This window comes from Saccoglossus kowalevskii, chromosome 1 (assembly GCF_978046115.1).
Source record: "Saccoglossus kowalevskii chromosome 1, keSacKowa6.1, whole genome shotgun sequence".
NCBI lineage: Eukaryota > Metazoa > Hemichordata > Enteropneusta > Harrimaniidae > Saccoglossus > Saccoglossus kowalevskii.
The window spans coordinates 17419657-17438467 of record NC_140641.1 but is presented as its reverse complement, the minus strand read 5'-3'; the positions used below and the strand labels follow the sequence as shown (position 1 = coordinate 17438467).

Below are 18811 nucleotides of genomic sequence, written 5' to 3'. Positions count from 1 at the left end.
AGTACTGTACACTAATTGATGGGAGATGTGTCAGGTGTTCTGAAAACCTGATTTGCTGTACTAAATATAAACAGTGTGACATTTGCTCAGAAACCAGCATCAATACCATTGTGTCCCCTAAAAAAAAAAAAAAAAAACATAGAAGAGGTGATTCAGGACACTTGCTTCATAGCAAACACTAAAAATAGACTATATTAAAACACCATGATTTTTTTTTTCCCTTTCCACTTTTATCATTCACTGGAGGTTACAAACGATCTGTTTCAAGTGTTATGACGTGAATGGAACTTAGCAGGTGCGAATGACAACTCGTAACTCTGTTCCCCTTTAGAGTGTAAATTAAAGAAAAAAAAATGTTCTTTTAATGTGAAAACGTCTTTATTAATATAATGCCTGTCTCTGTTCAGTGTATAAAAAAAAAAAAGAACTCAGAATTGCGGTTTATGGATATTGACTATGGAATTCTTTTCTACGAGGTACTTGTAACTGTACTTGTGAATTTGTTACTTATTGATGTGATGTACATTACATTTTTTGAAAAGAAACAGCGCACTTCATTTTGCTGTCATTTTCACACTTTCCTCGCTATTACACATTACTAGTAAATGTCACAATCGGCCACAAGTACCTCTAGACGTCTATGCTTTGAAACGGCAATGTGTATAAATCACGTATTGTCACAATCTTCTGGCACGTGTCCATCTCTCTCACTGACTGTAGCCTCCCATTTGCTAATTGAACTGATTCGCCGTCTTGGATCTTGCTTTCTTGATGTTGCATCTCGTGGAAGATGTCTTGTGTTTATTCCCTAGACACACCACTATCTAAGTCTCTGTACTGTGGGTTATTTTATCATACATTGCTGACTAATATAATATATAGGAATGAATAAATTTATTTCACCAAAAAACAGGGAAACAGCATTAAATAATAGTACATGTAATAAATATAAAAGTACTTTTCTCTTTTTGGTGGGGATTACAGATATAGTTCATTAAAACTAATCAGGTCTGTGTTGACATAAATTACTTTGTTTTCACTGGAAGAATGAATCAGTGAATGCAAAAATACTCAACTCGTCAATAATCAGCAAAAATAAATTTCATACAAAAGAGCCAAAATGTCTTTTTCAGCAAAAATTAATTGTTGCTAAAATAAAGAATTTTATAGTATGCCATGAGCTGCGTTTAATGAAATAAAAGTAATGAAGTCAGAATCAACTTTGAACCTATCATTGGTATCTTTGAATTTTGACTTCACTCAAACTTTTTTCCTCAAATTTAAAAAAATGGTGGATTAATTTTTTCAAGAAAAAAATTACAATAGAATTCATTAATACAAGAATTTGAACTATAATAAATTTACTTTAATTTTTGTGTGTATGAGTTTGCTGAAATCTGTCTGTCAGTTTTGGGAAATCCATGCTGTTTTTCACGGTGTAGAAATGAAAATAAATTATGAAATAAATCCATAAGCATATATTTGGGTGATGTGTGTGAAGTAACATGTACTCTCAGTGATAAGAGCAATAAATTATTAGTGAGCTAAGATGCCAAACCATAGACACATTTGCCATCAATCATTATTTTGATAAAAAAAATATTTTTGACATTCATTTTTAGTCACATTTATCCTGTGAACACTTACTGGCATATTAAGTCAACTTTTGTCACCTTTAAATATATTTTGATATTTTTGTTTTGATACAGACATGTCGCCAATGACGAACTTTATACATTTGGTTCAAAGTTAACAAATAAATCCTAGAAAACTTCTTGGAAATTTGTAAAATGTTATACTTTTATTTTGGTGGGAAACAATATGGTGTTCAACTGGTTAATCTTTGCATTCTTGAGCTTATTTGTGTTTTCCTGTTCTACTCATGACAGTGTCAGGAGGCGGGTTGGTATTAGAATTAGAACCTGCATAATTTTGGGATGATTTTTTCAAAAGTTTTGATCCAGACATTCATCCAATGAAAAATGGTCCAAATTAACAAATAAATCTTAGAAAAATATTTCCTATCAATATATCTGTCATCATAATTCCATAATTCACATGTATCTGCATCCTACCTTATTAGGAAATGTGTATTCCAAATATGGAATGTTTTACTTTGTGGTATCCTTGTAATACTGATGTCCCATAAAAGTTAAAGCCTTGTTATTTGGAGTGTGATTTTTACTGAATGTATGGTGTGATTGATGGTTCAAATGTGTGATTTTCTGTTTTGTATATTTGTATATTTAAAAAAAAAATGCTTTTAAAAAGATATTGTTATAAGTTGTACATACCATACTTTAAGTCTTTGTAATTTTGTTGCATTGAACATTTCATTGGAATCTGTGAGTCACTGACATTCGAGCACTTTCGTTCCACAAACGTCCTCAAATTACATATTAATTGAATTTTTTTTTACAATGTATCAGTTTCCATGACAACCAGTTTGTATCTCATCTTAGGTTGCTTTCTTGTTTTCTATTACAGGAGTTTGCAACGTTAACAAAAGAACTGAACCAGTCACGAGAACAAATTCTTGAACGAGAAGAAGAAATCGCGGAACTTAAAGCAGAAAGAAATAACACCAGGGTAAGATTATTTCTTATTTGTAAAGCATGATACGATTGGTTGATAATGGATGTATCGTTTTATGTCAGTCACATGACAACATTACCTCCCATCATCTAGGAGTGTGCGGATTTGATCCTCGTTTACAGCTTACTTGGTAGTATAAAAAAGTGTATACTGTTATTGACTATTTAACATAGACTTGTTGTATGGGGCGAGTGGGGGGTAGCAAAGTACCACAGGATGGTTACGTTCTTTTTATGACAAGTTACGATTGTGATTATTTTGCTGTTTGTATTGTAATGAGAAGCGCATATATATATATATTTAAATATGGTGGTTTCGGTGGTCTATTTAATAAAGTCTTAACTCCTGATGAGTGAGGTACTCCATGTACCTTACGAAACAGTACTGTAGAGTGAACTTTACTCATGTAGTCGTGTCTTAATTTCTCTGTCCACGTATATATATATATATATATATATTAATAATAAAATAAAACTTGGATTGATAGAAAATATCTCATTTTAATACCAACAGATTAGGTAATTTTTTGTTTATTGTAGTATACTATTTACACTGTTCAGAAAATCATATACTTTATGTGTCTGCCTCAAGTACTGTATGGATGGGTAATTGTGTCATATTTCCCAAACTGATGAAACAACTTTGCCTCTTGAAATCGTTTCCTGGTGAAAACAATGTTCCTGTATAAAGTTTTCAAATTCTTGTGTTTGATTGATGGATGGACAGATTGTTTTCTCGTTTATCCATCATTCGTCCTGTTCTCATTCCATCTCAAAATTTATGACAGATTAAACAATGTTTTATCTGTCATCTAATTTGAAAACCTCTGACATTTTCGCTGACATTTTCGCTGAAATCTCTTTTGAGCCCTCCGGTGTATAACAAAGGCATTTAACTTTCAAGAAATAGGATTTTACTTTTTAAGCAAAGCGATTGGAAATACAACTAAGTCTCTAAGCTGCTTGGCCATTACTTAACAAAATATTAAACAATTTTATGTATGTATATTTCAGTTGTACGTCTGTGTTGGATTGAGCATTTCTTGTCTCACCATCTTGGCCGCAAAACACCGCGTCATATTAGTCATATTATTCTGATCTGTAAATTAACAATAACTAATGCATTGACTGCGAACTGATTGGCAAGATTCTCAATAACTTTTCTTTCGAAAAAGAAACTTAGGGTTTTCTTTCTTTCTCAAATCAAAAGTAATGTTTTCAACAGCAGGTCTGATTGCTTCAACACTGTACATATTGTTCATTTTCTAATGATGTCTTCAGTTCTTTAATTGAAATGTGAATTGCTAACAGCGAAGCTATCTCAGCCGACAGGCTGCTTGTTTATATGTATATATCGAAAAAAAAGCAACCAGCTTGATTTTGCATGGTGAGGTATAACTTCAGTGTTGACGAAAAATAGGGAATGTATTGTGTATGCAGTGCTGGTGTGGAGCTAATCAAAATGGATGGGCACGATAACAGCTCTTTATTAAACTAACATGCATGGATAGAACTTAAATAACCCCAAATTGTTGCTAGAGGCATTGGCAATAAAACACTATGCTTGTATAGAGCTGACAGTCGCTTTGTATACTTTGTGTCAAGTTATGCTATTACTTTGTGATATTACATGTTTTGAGTTGGTAGTTGGGATGCGAACGTGGTTTTTTAATAATGATGAATATGCCTTCCGGACAGATGTCTGTTACTTCGCACTCGAATGGTTGCGGATGTTGTCGTTATTGCCACTGAGTGAAGCGGGGTTTTGATTGAGCACAAGATTGAAGAAGAAGCAGGGGGAGGGGGATAATGTGAATGTCAGTTTTTGCGGTGTTATAGCACACATACATGATGGCCCTACATCTCATTCTGTTTCAGAATATACAGATCTACAGTACATACATTGTACTGATATTACCACCGGTAACCTCATACAATCTGTCCTCTGAATTTCCCTTTTTCAACATATTTTATGTTGACTTTTCACCACCAGACTTTCTCGCCCCAAATTTGTCTTTCAATATTTCTGGAATTGAACCCTAATTTTGGAACCAACAGACAAAATTTGAGTTAGTTTTTACTCAAAAATTTGGCTATTGAACCCAATCTTCTGAAGAAAAGTGCAGACTATAAACAGAACTATTTTGTGAATTTATGATGACAAAAGGCGGGGAAAAGGTTAACATGGCACTGTCGACATAGTACCCATATGATGTATAGAAAGTGTGTAGAATACAATTTGTTTGTTTACACAATATTCAAACATGTGCAGCATACAACACTTCTATATTATTTAGCTTTAGAAATTAAATTACCCATGATACATTGATGCTGTTGTGCAACAAACAGTATTTCGCACACACCTGTAGCATGTAAGTAATTTCCATACTGATAACTCATGAAGAGTCAGTAGATATTAAACTGAGGAACCCTTTAAGACTCCTTATCTTATTGGCTTTAAACACTTAGTACCTTGGGGAGCGATCTAGCTCAATGTTTGCAGGGATCACTTACGAAAGTTATCGTTTGTGTTTATACTGATGAGTGTTCAAATTTGGACCATTGCCTAAAACAGTGATTCGCTTGGCAATTTATAATTATAGCAACTTTTTATAAATAGAATATTTATTTAGTAGTGTAGATGTTTCTATATTGGGCCGATACCCTGAGTGAATCGATATTGCTGATGCAGCTGTTGCAGTTTTGAAAAGCCACCGATCCCTGGCTGCTTGGTTGGGGGTATTCCATTAAAGATGGATTTAAAGTGGAATTGTCAGTTTCGCCGGGGAATCTGTGATTAAAATTCACATGGGAAGAAGCTGCCGATCAAATTCTAGTGTCTGAATGTGATGACAGACAATGTACGCAATTTTATCAAAGAATCTTTTTTATAAAAAGTGACCTGCGAGTTGGCAAGCTGAAAGATATTCCAGTGGACATACTGATGAAGTGGAAGATAGGAGTAGTGCTATATTCCGCTTAACAATGTATCACGATGCAGTCTTTTAATGAAAGAACTGTATGAATTGGGCAATATACGATCTTGGAAACAAGACACCACTCGATGTACATGTAGTGGGAAAAACTATTACTGCACTTTGTGTCAAAAATACAGTGTCTGTAACTATCAGTTATTTCAAACAATTTATTTCAGTAATGTGTTACGCAAGTATTATTCGTTCACATTAGTTTGATAAAACTGACTGGCCGTATAAAGCGAAAAGTGAAATTGACGGAATACATATTGTGACTGCTCTTGTGCCAAATACCACTTCTGGCTGTCAATAAGTCATGTCAACTGATATCAGAGTATCGCTACCATATGTCGTCTATTAGCAGCGCACCTGCAATAGAGTACCATGAAAAAAAAATGTTTTGAATGGAGTTTTATGTTGGCGCCTGTACCTTAAACTGATCAGTAACGTGGTATATACAGGACCAATGCATTGTCATGTCAGCTCTGTCGTGTTATTTTGAATGTCGGACTGGGTTTCCACCATGACTCCCCGTACTATTTTACCAAGACAGGAGTATGGGTAAAATTTTGGTTCATACATGTATGTATGTGGAACGTTATTTTGCACTCATGAAATGTGTGGATAGGAGTTCTGTCATCATTATTGCAATGTGGTTAATTGACTAATTAATTTAATTGACTAATTATTTTAATTTTTTTTCGTTTCAGTTATTGTTGGAACATTTAGAGTGCCTTGTCTCCCGACATGAACGATCGCTGAGAATGACAGTAGTGAAACGTCAAGCCTCGTCACCGGCTGGTGTTTCCAGCGAGGTGGAGGTGTTGAAAGCTCTCAAATCGTTGTTTGAACACCACAAAGCGTTAGATGAGAAAGTGAGTAGTATGTTATGTTTGCACTAAATCGTTGCAAATCAAGAAAATCCTCGCTTGTCAGATGAGTAATGACCATAAAGTGAAAAGAGACCTATAATTTACCAGCACTGAATTGAAAAAGTGCATTTTAAAATTTGTGAGTAATCACGCAGTATCATTGGTCATTAAGCCAGTAATAGACATACAAGTGATTGTGTTTGTTCACATTGTGGTCTTGAAAGGTGTTTGATGTCTGTCAGTGTGTCAGAAACGTGATAAGCGATGATGTCGTTGGGCACTGTGTAGGGGAGGTTGTAGATGTTGATATCGGGGATTGTGTGGGGAGGGACGTGATCGACGTATCAGAGTAGGGTGTTAGAATAATCATCGCACAGTTTATCATTCATTGAGAGTACGCTTCACTTTCAACACCTGTCAGATGCAGACAAGTCCACAATCTGTGTAAGGCATACAAATTACAGTAAATTGATTGCGGAACCATACGATAGAGAATAATTGTATTATTTCAAATGTATTTATTTTTAACTAGACCAGAATGACCTTAACTTATTTTTAGTTTAGGTATTAATATTTTTTTTTACTGAAAAAAAGAAAATGCAAATTTTAAAAATGGCTGTCCTACATTTTTGAAAACAGGTTCAAATCAGGTTTGATAAGAGGGGAATATGCTTTGGCTTAATGTACTATGTTTTCGTCTGTGGTTAAATATTTGATTGCTTATCATTGGTGTGAAATAAACCTGTCTACATTGTTGAGACAATTGATGTTAAAAACAAAAAAAAAACATTCGTTTTTACACAGGTGCGAGAAAGGCTAAGGGTAGCGTTGGAGAGAGTAGCTACGTTAGAAGATGAATTATCTGCAACCACACAAGAGGTGAGTTCAACCAATAGAAATCAGTCTTTCATATTCCTCACTGACCTTTCATTATTAGTTCTGACCTGAGCCGTAGCAACCATAATGTACATGTGTATTATGATTAACATTTGTGGGCTTAATCAACAACTTGTTTCTTTATCGTACTGAATTGTTCAAAATTGTTTCTGGTGAATTTTCATTACAGTTGCTCTATAATTGATTATAATGCATCTTCTGCAAGTCAAGTTATTGATTTAATTCATGTTACAGGGTCCCAGGATCATCAGCTCTTTGTTTTAGAATTGATTCATGTTACAGGGCCCCTGGGCCATCAAATCATCTCACCTGGTATGCCCAGTAATTGTTTTTGGCCACTTAAAAAAAACAAAAAAAACTTTTCCCCAAGGTTAACTTTGTGGAATCAAACATTTATCTGATTTTTTCAGAGATACTTAGATTGATTTGAACACTTACATTTCTGTAACCCTAGTTCAATTCAGATTTCCGCCAGGTAGTTGCGATGTATTCGTTCCCATTCCAGAGAGCTTGTACGGTATTTCAGACGACGTTTTATCTGATTGACATAACTTGGGTGCACTGGACTTGCAAACAATTTGTAACGTTTTGTGTGTCACCGGTAAACCAAATCATTTTGTGACAGAGCCCAGACACACATGGGGATTGAAACATGTTTTGATATTTGCAAGCCCTCGTTTTAGATCCATAGCCCGGAACCGTCATCTTTGCTTCTAAAATTAAATGCAGGACGGTGAGAGAGAGAAAAAGCTTTTTGAGTAGAGCTAATTGGGTGGAAAATGTATAGAAATTTATTTGGTGCACCGTGCTACAGACATTAGTAATAAAACGAGCTGATGGTACGTAAATATGATGAGGTGAAAATACTTTACTGTTGCTGGCCTAGTGAGAATTGACGTACCATCAAATAGTTCAATAATGCATGACCTACTTGACATTTAAAAACTCAAGAATAGATCTTTTTTACTTGCAAATAAACAAATACAAAAAACATGATGAAAGAAAGAGGAATTCGATTAGTGGAACCGATACAGAACACATCAGAGAGTAGGCAGAAATGAATCCTGGGTAGAGTGAATTCATTTACATAAATGGTGAATTTCAGTGATGATTGATTTTAGGTCTGATGAGAGATATTAGGACGTATAGCCGATATAATGTCTGGGGTAGTCTGCAGAACTACCCTATTATATATGATTGATAAAGGCTACAGTTAAGATTGATTCAATTAAATACATAAGTTGGTAGTTAGGGCAATCTGGCCTGCCAATTGCATTGTATTACAATGTCTATACTCCCCTGTATACCCTTTGAAGGATATTAAATCTGCAGTAATAGGCACCTTATTTTAAGCTATAGATAAGAATGTCTCGCCTTATTTGATAGGACTCTTTTTCTGTACAAGGAAGTCTCTAAACGATACATGACATTTCAATTTATATTTTTATTTTGCATGGTTTATTAACCATGCATACGTTAGGTGTCAGCTTCCTTATCAATCCTGGGGGTGGGGGTACTTACCTGCCTCGGGGTGGGGATAATTACCAGCCTGGTGGTGGGGATACTTACCAGCCTAGGGGTGGGGATACTTACCAGCCTGGTGGTGGGGATACTTACCAGCCTAGGGGTGGGGATACTCACCAGCCTGGGAATGGGAGTGGGTGGGTGGGTGGGTTGGGGATGTATATAGTGCACGTACCTTGTTTTGGTATGATATAGTTGTTTATAGGTTTTTGGTTCTATCAATGTTCAATCATCTTGGTTGTAGTTAGTGTGTGGTCTAGTGGAACATGGCAAATTTTAAGAAATGTAGTTTACAAGGATTAGAAATTAAAAAAATTTTTATGTGAGCTCAAATCTAATGACCTGTGAATCTTGAAGTACATGTACATGTATGTAAGTTGAGCAGAGATATAGTACGAGTTGTGAAAATGTTTTCAAAACTGATGTATTTTTGAGTCTCCAATGGCACATTGGTCGCTAATATTGTAAGCTTTTATTGTGATTCTAGTATATCATTGAAAACCAATTATATTATACCGACTCTACTAAAGTAGTCTGGAGTGCTGTGTTACCTACGGCCATTTTTTTTATATTCATAATCATATTAAAAAGACCATAATTTTTCATGCCAATTTGTAGTGCAGTTTTAGCCATCGGCTCCCTTATTTTTCAAATGTGAAAATTAGATTAAAGTAAACATACAATGGGGGGGGGGGGGGTATGGGTGGAAGACTTTATAAATTAGCTGTGGTTAGAATATTTGATACTCCCCATTATTCTTCCCTTCTCCTTACTCCCGCTTCATTTCCTTCCATTCCTCCCACATGTTTGTACTTATCTCCTTCATGATATTATTTTTTAATTTCTCAGTTTAATAGGCAAATTGACATGTCACCCGAGTCTGTGTACCTTGTAGTCTGTGTACCTTGTAGTCTGTGTACCATGCAGTCGGTGTTCCGTGCAGCCAGTATCACTTGTCTCTACGGATGTCCACTTGCCATTAGTACTGTGCTGCCAGAGATTGTTGATAGTATATATTTCAGGGATCACTTTAAAAGCTTTCTTGTTCTACCAAAACCTACATGTACATGTACCAGTGTCAAATTTGCTTTATACCCCCTCCCCTCCCCCTCCCATATCGACTCACAAGAAAGCAGAACAATTTTCAGCCATGGCTCAGAAAACTAAAATTATTATGAAATGATATCAAGCTGGCGCTTAGTCATACAACGCATAATCAATAAAAACTGTCTGCAAGGCAAGTGTTTTTCGTTGATGAGAGTCGTGTGACTGCGACAACTGGTTTGACAGTGTTTGATGTCTACTTATGCCTGCTGTTAGGTTACACAACACTGACTTAGATGTCACGCGACACTACGCTGCTGTTTTCTTTCTTTTTTCTGTTTTTTGCGCAGTGACGCCTTTAGTCTTATCACCATGGCAATAAAGTATTTATTTCCCACAAGTGTGTAATTGGTGATCTGATCACTTGGCACCATTGACAAATTTTCGATATGTAATTGAGCCGTCTGAGAAATTTATCGGTTTATAAACAATACCCAATCGATACGAGATGTTATAAAATAACAAAAACATTCAGTAGTATATCACCACGCAGAGCTTATAGGATTGTGAACAACACAAGCTGAATATATGTTACATGTATGCAGTAGATAGATCATTTCAACAAAAGGTTTTTTCAAAATTAATCAACATTTTGATTATCGCAAATTGTGAAATATTTAGCCATTGGAATTGTTATTAACAGATGTATTCGACAAAGAAACACATTCTTCAGTAGTATTTCTATTGATCAGACATCCTAGCACTCCACATGAGTATGTCATAGAACCCTGGTGATAACATGTTCTCAGACAAATGAAAAATCACAAACCAGTTTAATAATTTTGAATTCAATTCAATACTGGAGCAATATCCCAACCCACATGTAGAAATAACCTAGATATATTCAGATGTAAATATTTTTTGATTCTCAGGAATTTGAGTTTTCTGCAGGCATATGTGCAGTTAACAATGACGTTATAGTTTATTTTTAGAAGTAATATTTTTGTTCAATTCTATACAGACATTCATTGTTTTTTAGCCATTTTTTTTTTTTTTTGACTAAATCCTCTTTCAGTAAATTATTCAATTATGAAGAAGGTAAATGTAGACAATTGCAGTTATATAACACTAACACATTGGCGTTTAATTTCCCATTGAGGAAGTCCAAGCTCCGCTCACGTGATTATTACATACATCCTACTTGCTATATGTGTAGCTTGGCTATGTGACTGTTTCGGAACACATCAGGCAACCATGTGTGTTTTTCTCTCCCAGAGACTATAACGACTGAGAGGTAATGCGGCCATTTTACTTCCTGGTTCAAAATTATGTATTTTCCTTTACTTTTACATTTTCCATGGAACGATTTAACTGATTTATGATTCAAAGTTCATAAAAAAAATCTACTAGTATATTGGAATTCAGTCTTTGTGTGAATTCCACTGTCTAATTTGTGGCATAGCACCTCTAATAGTGTTTAATAACGTAAACCATGAATGCACGCTTTTATTTTTTGCGCTGATCAATTGTGTCGTGGGTTGAACTTAATATAGTTTGTGTTATTGCTTGTATTGTGTGGTTATTTTGCTTGTTCATGTACTTGTTCATGAATGTAATTTCACTATTTCTGATCTTAATTAGAGGGTTCAGAATTTCTAGTAAAACAATGAATTCCGTTTTATTTTCACATTTTAATGGATCGTACTTATCAGGGAAAATATCAAAATTAAAACCCAGTTAATAATTAATATGTTTACATCGAAATTGAAGGAATCTTGTAATAATCAAATTATCTCCCCACTATTAATCAAACAAAAAAATAAAGTGTTTACACTGATAAGAAAGTAATATAGACTTAAATAATGTGAATAACATTTACGATAATACATACAGAAAAGTCAGAACTGATGACAAACACTTTTTCTTCTACTTGATATTATAGGCAAACTCAATGAAAATTCTAATAATACAATGAGTGAAAACATAAAATGTAATAAATGTTGCCACATTATGGATTATATATAGCGTCTATATATTGTACGGATCATATGACGTTTATTACAGGAAGTTGTCATATATATTCATCAGATCTAATTTAATGTAGTCACATGATTAGCAATAACTGCCAATTATAGCTTGTTAGAAACAGATAAATTCTTCCATATTTTTTTTTACTCACGATAGTGACTGTCCTGACTTTGACGAGCTTATGGCTATAGAGATGTCTGACGAGAGTTAAAAAATCGGCATCGATTCTAACTTATTTGTGTTTTATTTGGGAATATGCCGTAGACAGCAGAGTGTCAGCTGCATTATTAAAGATTGTATGTATGAAGTCAGTCTGACAACAATTTCTTGAAATTAATATTGCTGGTTTGGGGGAAATCAACGCGAATTGTCTCCTTATTCTGAAATAACAGGTGAAATGACCCATTTACCTAATTCGTTTTTATTTCAGGGGGGGGGGGCAAGTATTTTACACAAGGTATTATTAGCTTTACAGAAACCATTGAAAGCTAACGAATGAAATCAACTTTTCTTCAATGCAATATTGCAGACTGAATTCTTGGTAGTTTCTGGATTTTTTTGAGAGTTAGTAAATATGGTAATTATTAAAGTACAGATAAAAATTAATAGCAAACATTTCCCATATACGTCTTAATGTAATTTTTACTAATTTTAATCTTGATATATTTGATAACAAATTGACAGAGAGAGCCAAACTGGTGATATAAACTTGCCATTATTGTTATGGGGACCAAAACTTGAAATTGGTAAAAAAAGTTCACTGAAACTGAAGACATGGATTGTTTATTAACTTGTTGAGAATTGTTTTTAAGGAAAAAGCGATTGTAGCTTGGTTTTGAGGAAGGAGGCATAAGCGGGAGTACTTATATAATCATGGAAAATATATGTTTAGTATGTCAGCGAAATAAAGCAATGTAAAATACTTGAAACTGAAAAGTTTCTGACAGCAAGAACTACAACGTTTTAGTAAATATTGAAATAATATTACAGTTGTTGGCATACTCAGTGTCAACATCCATTCATCATGAATTTTAATGAATCGTCTCAGGCTATGTTTATTTACATTTTGGTGACAGTCTTCAAAGGCGACTTAAAGTATTTAAGATTTTTTTTTTTGTAATTTTGTAAACTATAAGCCAGGCACTACTATGCTATTTTCAAAATACATAATTTATAAATTAATAATTACTGATAACAAAATGCTCAGCGTACACATTAGTTGATATCAGCGTGCTTCAATGTGAGCCATCTGGGGGTTGTTTCTGTGTATGCAGCGAGCCGTTTGTCATGGCATTTGGGGAGGGGGGTGTCAATGTGTTTTAAGAAGCTCAAAAAACAACCCATGCTTGTCAACGTAGTAGCTGTGTTTGGTGCATCGTACAATAACGCACGTGATCACAACATGAATAAGGAAGTTCGTGGTTGTAGATAATTGACCTCTGAAACACCACAGCTGAGTGAAGAAGTGCCAAGATGTGCCCTCACGAATACGTGTGCCACTGACCTAATGCTTATCGTCACACATGTATGATGCAATACATGATAACGAGGTCAAGCAAGTATGCTAATAACGTTAATTAGGTTATGACATATCTCATGAATATTATTTGAATATCCGATTATTAATTGGAATCATTGATCATGAAACACCGCAACCACATATTTTTGACCTCATCTTGCAGTCTGTCTATTATGGTATTTAGAAACTGTACAGCCTATCATACTAAACTGGTCCTCAAATTTAACATCTCTGTTTTTAATACTAGTAGATATGCGCGAGACTTCAACATTTTATAGCGCCACCAACATTGGCTGTTCCTAGTTCTATGAATTCAGCACGCCCATACATGGTGTTGTTACATGTATATCTTGTTGATAAGATGCTTTCTCAACATTTTCACCACCAGTTCCTGTTTTCATCACATTCACAAAATAGTTTATAGTCTGCACTTTCCTTCAGAAGAATGTGATAAAAATTGACAAATTTATTGAGTAAAAACTGAAAATTGACTCAAATTTTGTCTGTTGGCTCCAAAAATAGGGTTCATTTCCAGAAATATTCAAGAATATAAGAAAAAAGTTAAAAAAAAAAATGTGGGCGAGAAAGTCTGGTGGTGAAAAGGTTAATGAAACATTGTGTCAGTCAGGCAAATTATATGTACAAAAGTTTATTTGGCGGGAATTTGTGCTCGTGAAGAAATAATCCAATCTATAATAGAATATTACAAACTGTGTATCTAGTGACCTCTAAGTGAACTGATAATAAAGTGGTTGTGTAAAGTATTGGGGGGGGGGGGTGAGACGGTTATCTTCCTAGCTTTTTCAGAAAATGATGAATGTACAGGCTAGCTGCAAAAATGAATTCACACAGAAATTAATCAAGTGACAACGTCATCCATATCATCATGACCATATACAATGTTGCACTGTAGTCATCAAGAAAGCATGTCTACACATTGTGCACGTTACTCATCAGGAAAGCAATTATAAATAGAAAGTTCATAGAAAGCCCTAGATCAACTACAGTGACCCCACGCTGACACTGCAGCACATGGACTTGAGCTTGATTAGAAAATAAATGCATTTTTTAAAAGGCTTCGTCGTCGGCACTATGTATGTACATGGAAGAAGCTCACCAAAAACATGAATGTTTCCATAGCAACCCATTTTTAGAGATCTGTTAAAATCTTGAATTTACAGGCAGGCGAGTAGACTCACTGAATTACAAAAACAAATTATTTGATGGGCGTGGTCATAATTCAATGTGATGATGAAGTTAGTGTTTGTTTTGACCATGAGTTGTGTTTATTGCTTCATGCATGTTTGTCTGCAGCTCTGACGACATTTGTAAGTATTTTCTGAAGATTCATTATTTGACAGCGGCAAACATTCCAGTTCTGATTTATGCTTCTCATGAAAGCGCTGAAGATTAGATTAAAAAGTTATCCTTAAGTCGCATCAATAGATGACCTCTTCTCCAAAACCACTGGTGCATTACCTTTGATATTTGGTAGAAATGATTTTTATATACATGTAATATTGCATTACATCAATTGTTAGAATTCATACATTTTATGATTATTTGATTTGCATACATGTACGTCAGTTGTTAGATGACAAACATAATTAGTGTTTTCAACAAGGATGAATATTAATTAGGTAATTTGCATAATATTGTTTGTAACAGTGCTACTCTCATGGATTTGTTACAAGCAAGTCAAACCAAATAAAATTAAATTGTGTGTAGTCTCTGTTGGTGTGAATTTTTTTAATCTACGTTAAAAATGTAGAATGCGCTGAATCAGAGAAAATCAATTCCAGCTCAAAATAACATAAAAAAAACAACTCTTCAGTCTACCAGTACTTTCCTAAACCTCGTGGGAGTACTTAGTTAAATCGTTTCTCGATGAATGACAAGATATAATGTGTCTGTTGAGGAGATGATATCTGAGACAGTAGAAACAAAGTATTTGTATCTTCCTATGTTGTATGTATGTTCCGTAGAATTGGACTTATTTAAAGCGGGCAATGGTCATGTGTTAATGTAAACACCCAAGTGTTTTTTGCATCGCATGGGTCCCACATCAAACAGGGCACATCGGGAGAATCAACATTATTTATCACTTTCTAATAAAGATAATAAAGTGAGATGATTAGGATATTAAATTGAAATTATAAAAAATACAAATTTATTATGTTTGAGAAAAGCGTGAGCCTGTTTATTTTAACCTGATGACAGGACCAGATCTTTGTAGGGGAAAAAATGTAAAAACATTGACTTTTTTTTCTGAAGCTTTAGATAATGAAGGTATTTTATATTTACCCGGTATATGTCAATACATGTACATATTCTCATGTTGATAACCTCTTTGTATCCTCTTCCAATATGCAATATGATGTAAAAACTGTAATTGTCTTCATTAAGAATATCATAATGGTTTAGGAAATATTTGCTTTGATTTATTTTACGTGTATTTTTCGTGGGCAGAAACCCATCCTAAAAGGAGTTCTGCAATTTCACATCGCCAGTGCTTAGCGGTCTCCCAGTCCATCTTTATAGCCAATCTCCTTCTATCCTAATTATATGTTGATATTTTCTCAGAAATATTATAACCAAACAATTTTGACTTTATACTTTTAGATTGTTTTCTCTGAGTGATGGAGAAGTTCACATAGTGCAGACATGATCTCCATGACAACTGTAAACCACTAAATTTTGGCTACAACGATTTCTTTGCAATTTCCTCACTGTCATGTGTCATGACTACCAGGGTATTTACAAAAAAAAAAAAAAATTGTACTCAAATCAAAATTTATAGCTTTAGATAATGACTAATCTGTTTCTATTTATTAGTTCGATTAAAGGAGATTTATCCCCATATTTGCTGATTGTACTTAACGGATTATGACTAATTCCTGTAGTAGATTATCTTTTTGATGAGGGATGTGTTGCTCATGGTCATTCTTGTACGTTTGTCAAATTGGTTAATTTATCATTAATCCCTGACCACCTTGACATTGTAGTGGTATGCACTTAGCAATTACTTATCTTCCATTATAAACACTGACATTGGGATGATTTTTGTGTGTGAACATATATACGTATTTCTCAAAACGATTTTTTGTTTCAGAAAATTATCATATATGGAAACGTACATTGTAGCAGAACCAAGGTAGTTTAGCACGTTCTTTTCAAACGTCATCTCCTATTCCATTCGATGACCTTCATTATAATCTATTCTTTGTCATGGATTTAAAAATGAATTCAATTCTGGTCAAGCCATGAATCTGCCTGTGGTGCAGTCCATTTTAGTATCCTGACCGCCGCCGCCGTCTGATTCCTTGATGCAGCAAATGAAAAATGACATAGCCTTTAATAGACTGCAATTTCCTCAAGCACCGCAGGAGAGATATTATCACTACCATATTTGCTTTATTAGAAGTGCATTTCAATTTAGAGTGCTTCTTTTTATTTAAAGTATCATATTTTCTCTATTAGCAGTCCATGGAATAATATGTGAATGACCTATTAGAAAATATAATAATAAATGAACCCATGGAGTCTGTTCATCTGGTTTGTATGTGTTACTAATAGAGTAAATACGGTTCTGTGACACAGAGTAACTGAATAACCCCTCTTGACTTCTCTGTTTTGACAGTGTGTGTTCTACTAATATCATAAATATGAAACATACAAATTATTTATTGCAAAGCATGACTCTAGGAAGACTATACTCTCTCAGAATATCAAATTTGGTATTTATTATCAAAACGTAATTCAGATCGGCGCAAGGATTATACACATTTATCACCCGATACCGCCAGACTGTTAATCAGCCTTCATGTCAGGATTAATGTGAAAACTTTTCTTTGATTAAGAGAAAAACAATTAATAATTTTTAAAAGAAGAAAAAAAAGATGCATGAAATCGGATATCTACTTGAGAGGGTTATCACACCACAACCCCCCTCCCTTCTCATTTGATTTCACATTTTATCATTATTGAAGTAAAACGTGTGTGAAATGAGACTCTCAATAACATAATTGCGATGTTTATCCGGGTAAACACAGGAAATGAAGAATGAATGCAACCATATTAATCATCTATTTCAATCAGAATCCATGGCGATGCGAGGCAAGCATCTTGCGGCAATATCAACTGATCATCAACGAGAGGCTTCCACGATTGTAGCGGATTTAAAACAGCCTCACCTCATCACTCACCATTTCCCCTGACCTTGGTGGAAAAGAACTTTTTTTTTTTCTTTGTGCGACCTTTGTGTATACCAAATAATTTCAATGATAAAATATAAAAGAGTAAGGTTTCGTCAAGTCCAATTTATTGGACAGACTGTTAGACATGATAATGATATTAATAATATTGGAGCCTTAGGCATGTACATGTACAGGTATTGAACTTTGATGAATTCCTGCTGACAAACTTGCTGCTTGTCTGGTGATGATCAGTGGTGGCTCAATGGATGTTCCGTCCAAGATGCCATACTCAATATCTGAGTCCCAATCATTTTAAGCAATATTTTAAGTATCAAATTAATAGCGGGATTTTGTATTTGCATGTTGCTTAGCAACCATTAATTTCACTTCCTGCCAGCAAGAATATGCAAGCCGATATTTTCAAACACCAGTTTCAGCATCTTGCTGAGCATGTTGATTGCATTCCACGTTACTTTACAGAATATTCACAAAAAATGGGAAATATGTCTTCATTTACATACACACAGTGAAGTAGGACAAAATGTATGATATCTCTATATGGTATCCATATCTCCGGGAGATACAAGTGTGTATATTAAAAAAAAACTGACGCCAACTGGTTCAGGATTGACTGGAATATTTAACTCAAAACTCATCTATTAATATTCTGTTCAGAAGAGTCTCAACAACCATCCCAAAGTACCGTTTTCTGAGAGTTTTCGGCCTTTGTTTTCACCATGATGGTTGCCAGGTGGTGAAAATGCCTGATGTCCGTGGATACCATATTTGTATTCATTTGGTGCCCTAAAAGTTATCATTTAGTTTACATAACTACCAAAGTTTGAAAATGCAAAAATTGGCAAAAGCAGTTGCTCATGGCTCTTTCACTGGCGCACTTCATTTTTTATGACACAATTTATAATTGTATTATCTTTTTCACCACCAGACTTTCCACCAAAATTTTTCTTCATTTTTTTAAAAATATTCTCCAATATTTCTGGAAATGAGCAATCAGACAAAATTTGCATAAATTTTCAGTTTTTCTCAAAAAATTTGGCTTTGTTTCAAACTTCTGAATGAATGTGCAGACTATAAACAGGACTATTTTGGGATTTTGTGATGAAAAGAGGGAACTAACTTAATCCTCATGGGGACACCAAGT

At 34.5% G+C, this 18811-nt stretch overlaps 1 protein-coding gene across 4 annotated transcripts in view; it reads left to right on the top strand.

The window, feature by feature from the left end:
- LOC100329039 (liprin alpha) overlaps positions 1 to 18811 on the top strand; it is a 144786-nt gene that overhangs the window by 85296 nt on the left and 40679 nt on the right. For all 4 annotated transcript variants that reach the window (XM_085499732.1, XM_085499731.1, XM_085499730.1 and 1 more), the window contains exons 2-4: positions 2488 to 2589; positions 6280 to 6444; positions 7246 to 7320. In XM_085499732.1, coding sequence (XP_085355858.1) covers positions 2488 to 2589; positions 6280 to 6444; positions 7246 to 7320 — 342 coding nt within the window. The remainder of the gene's footprint in view (positions 1 to 2487; positions 2590 to 6279; positions 6445 to 7245; positions 7321 to 18811) is intronic.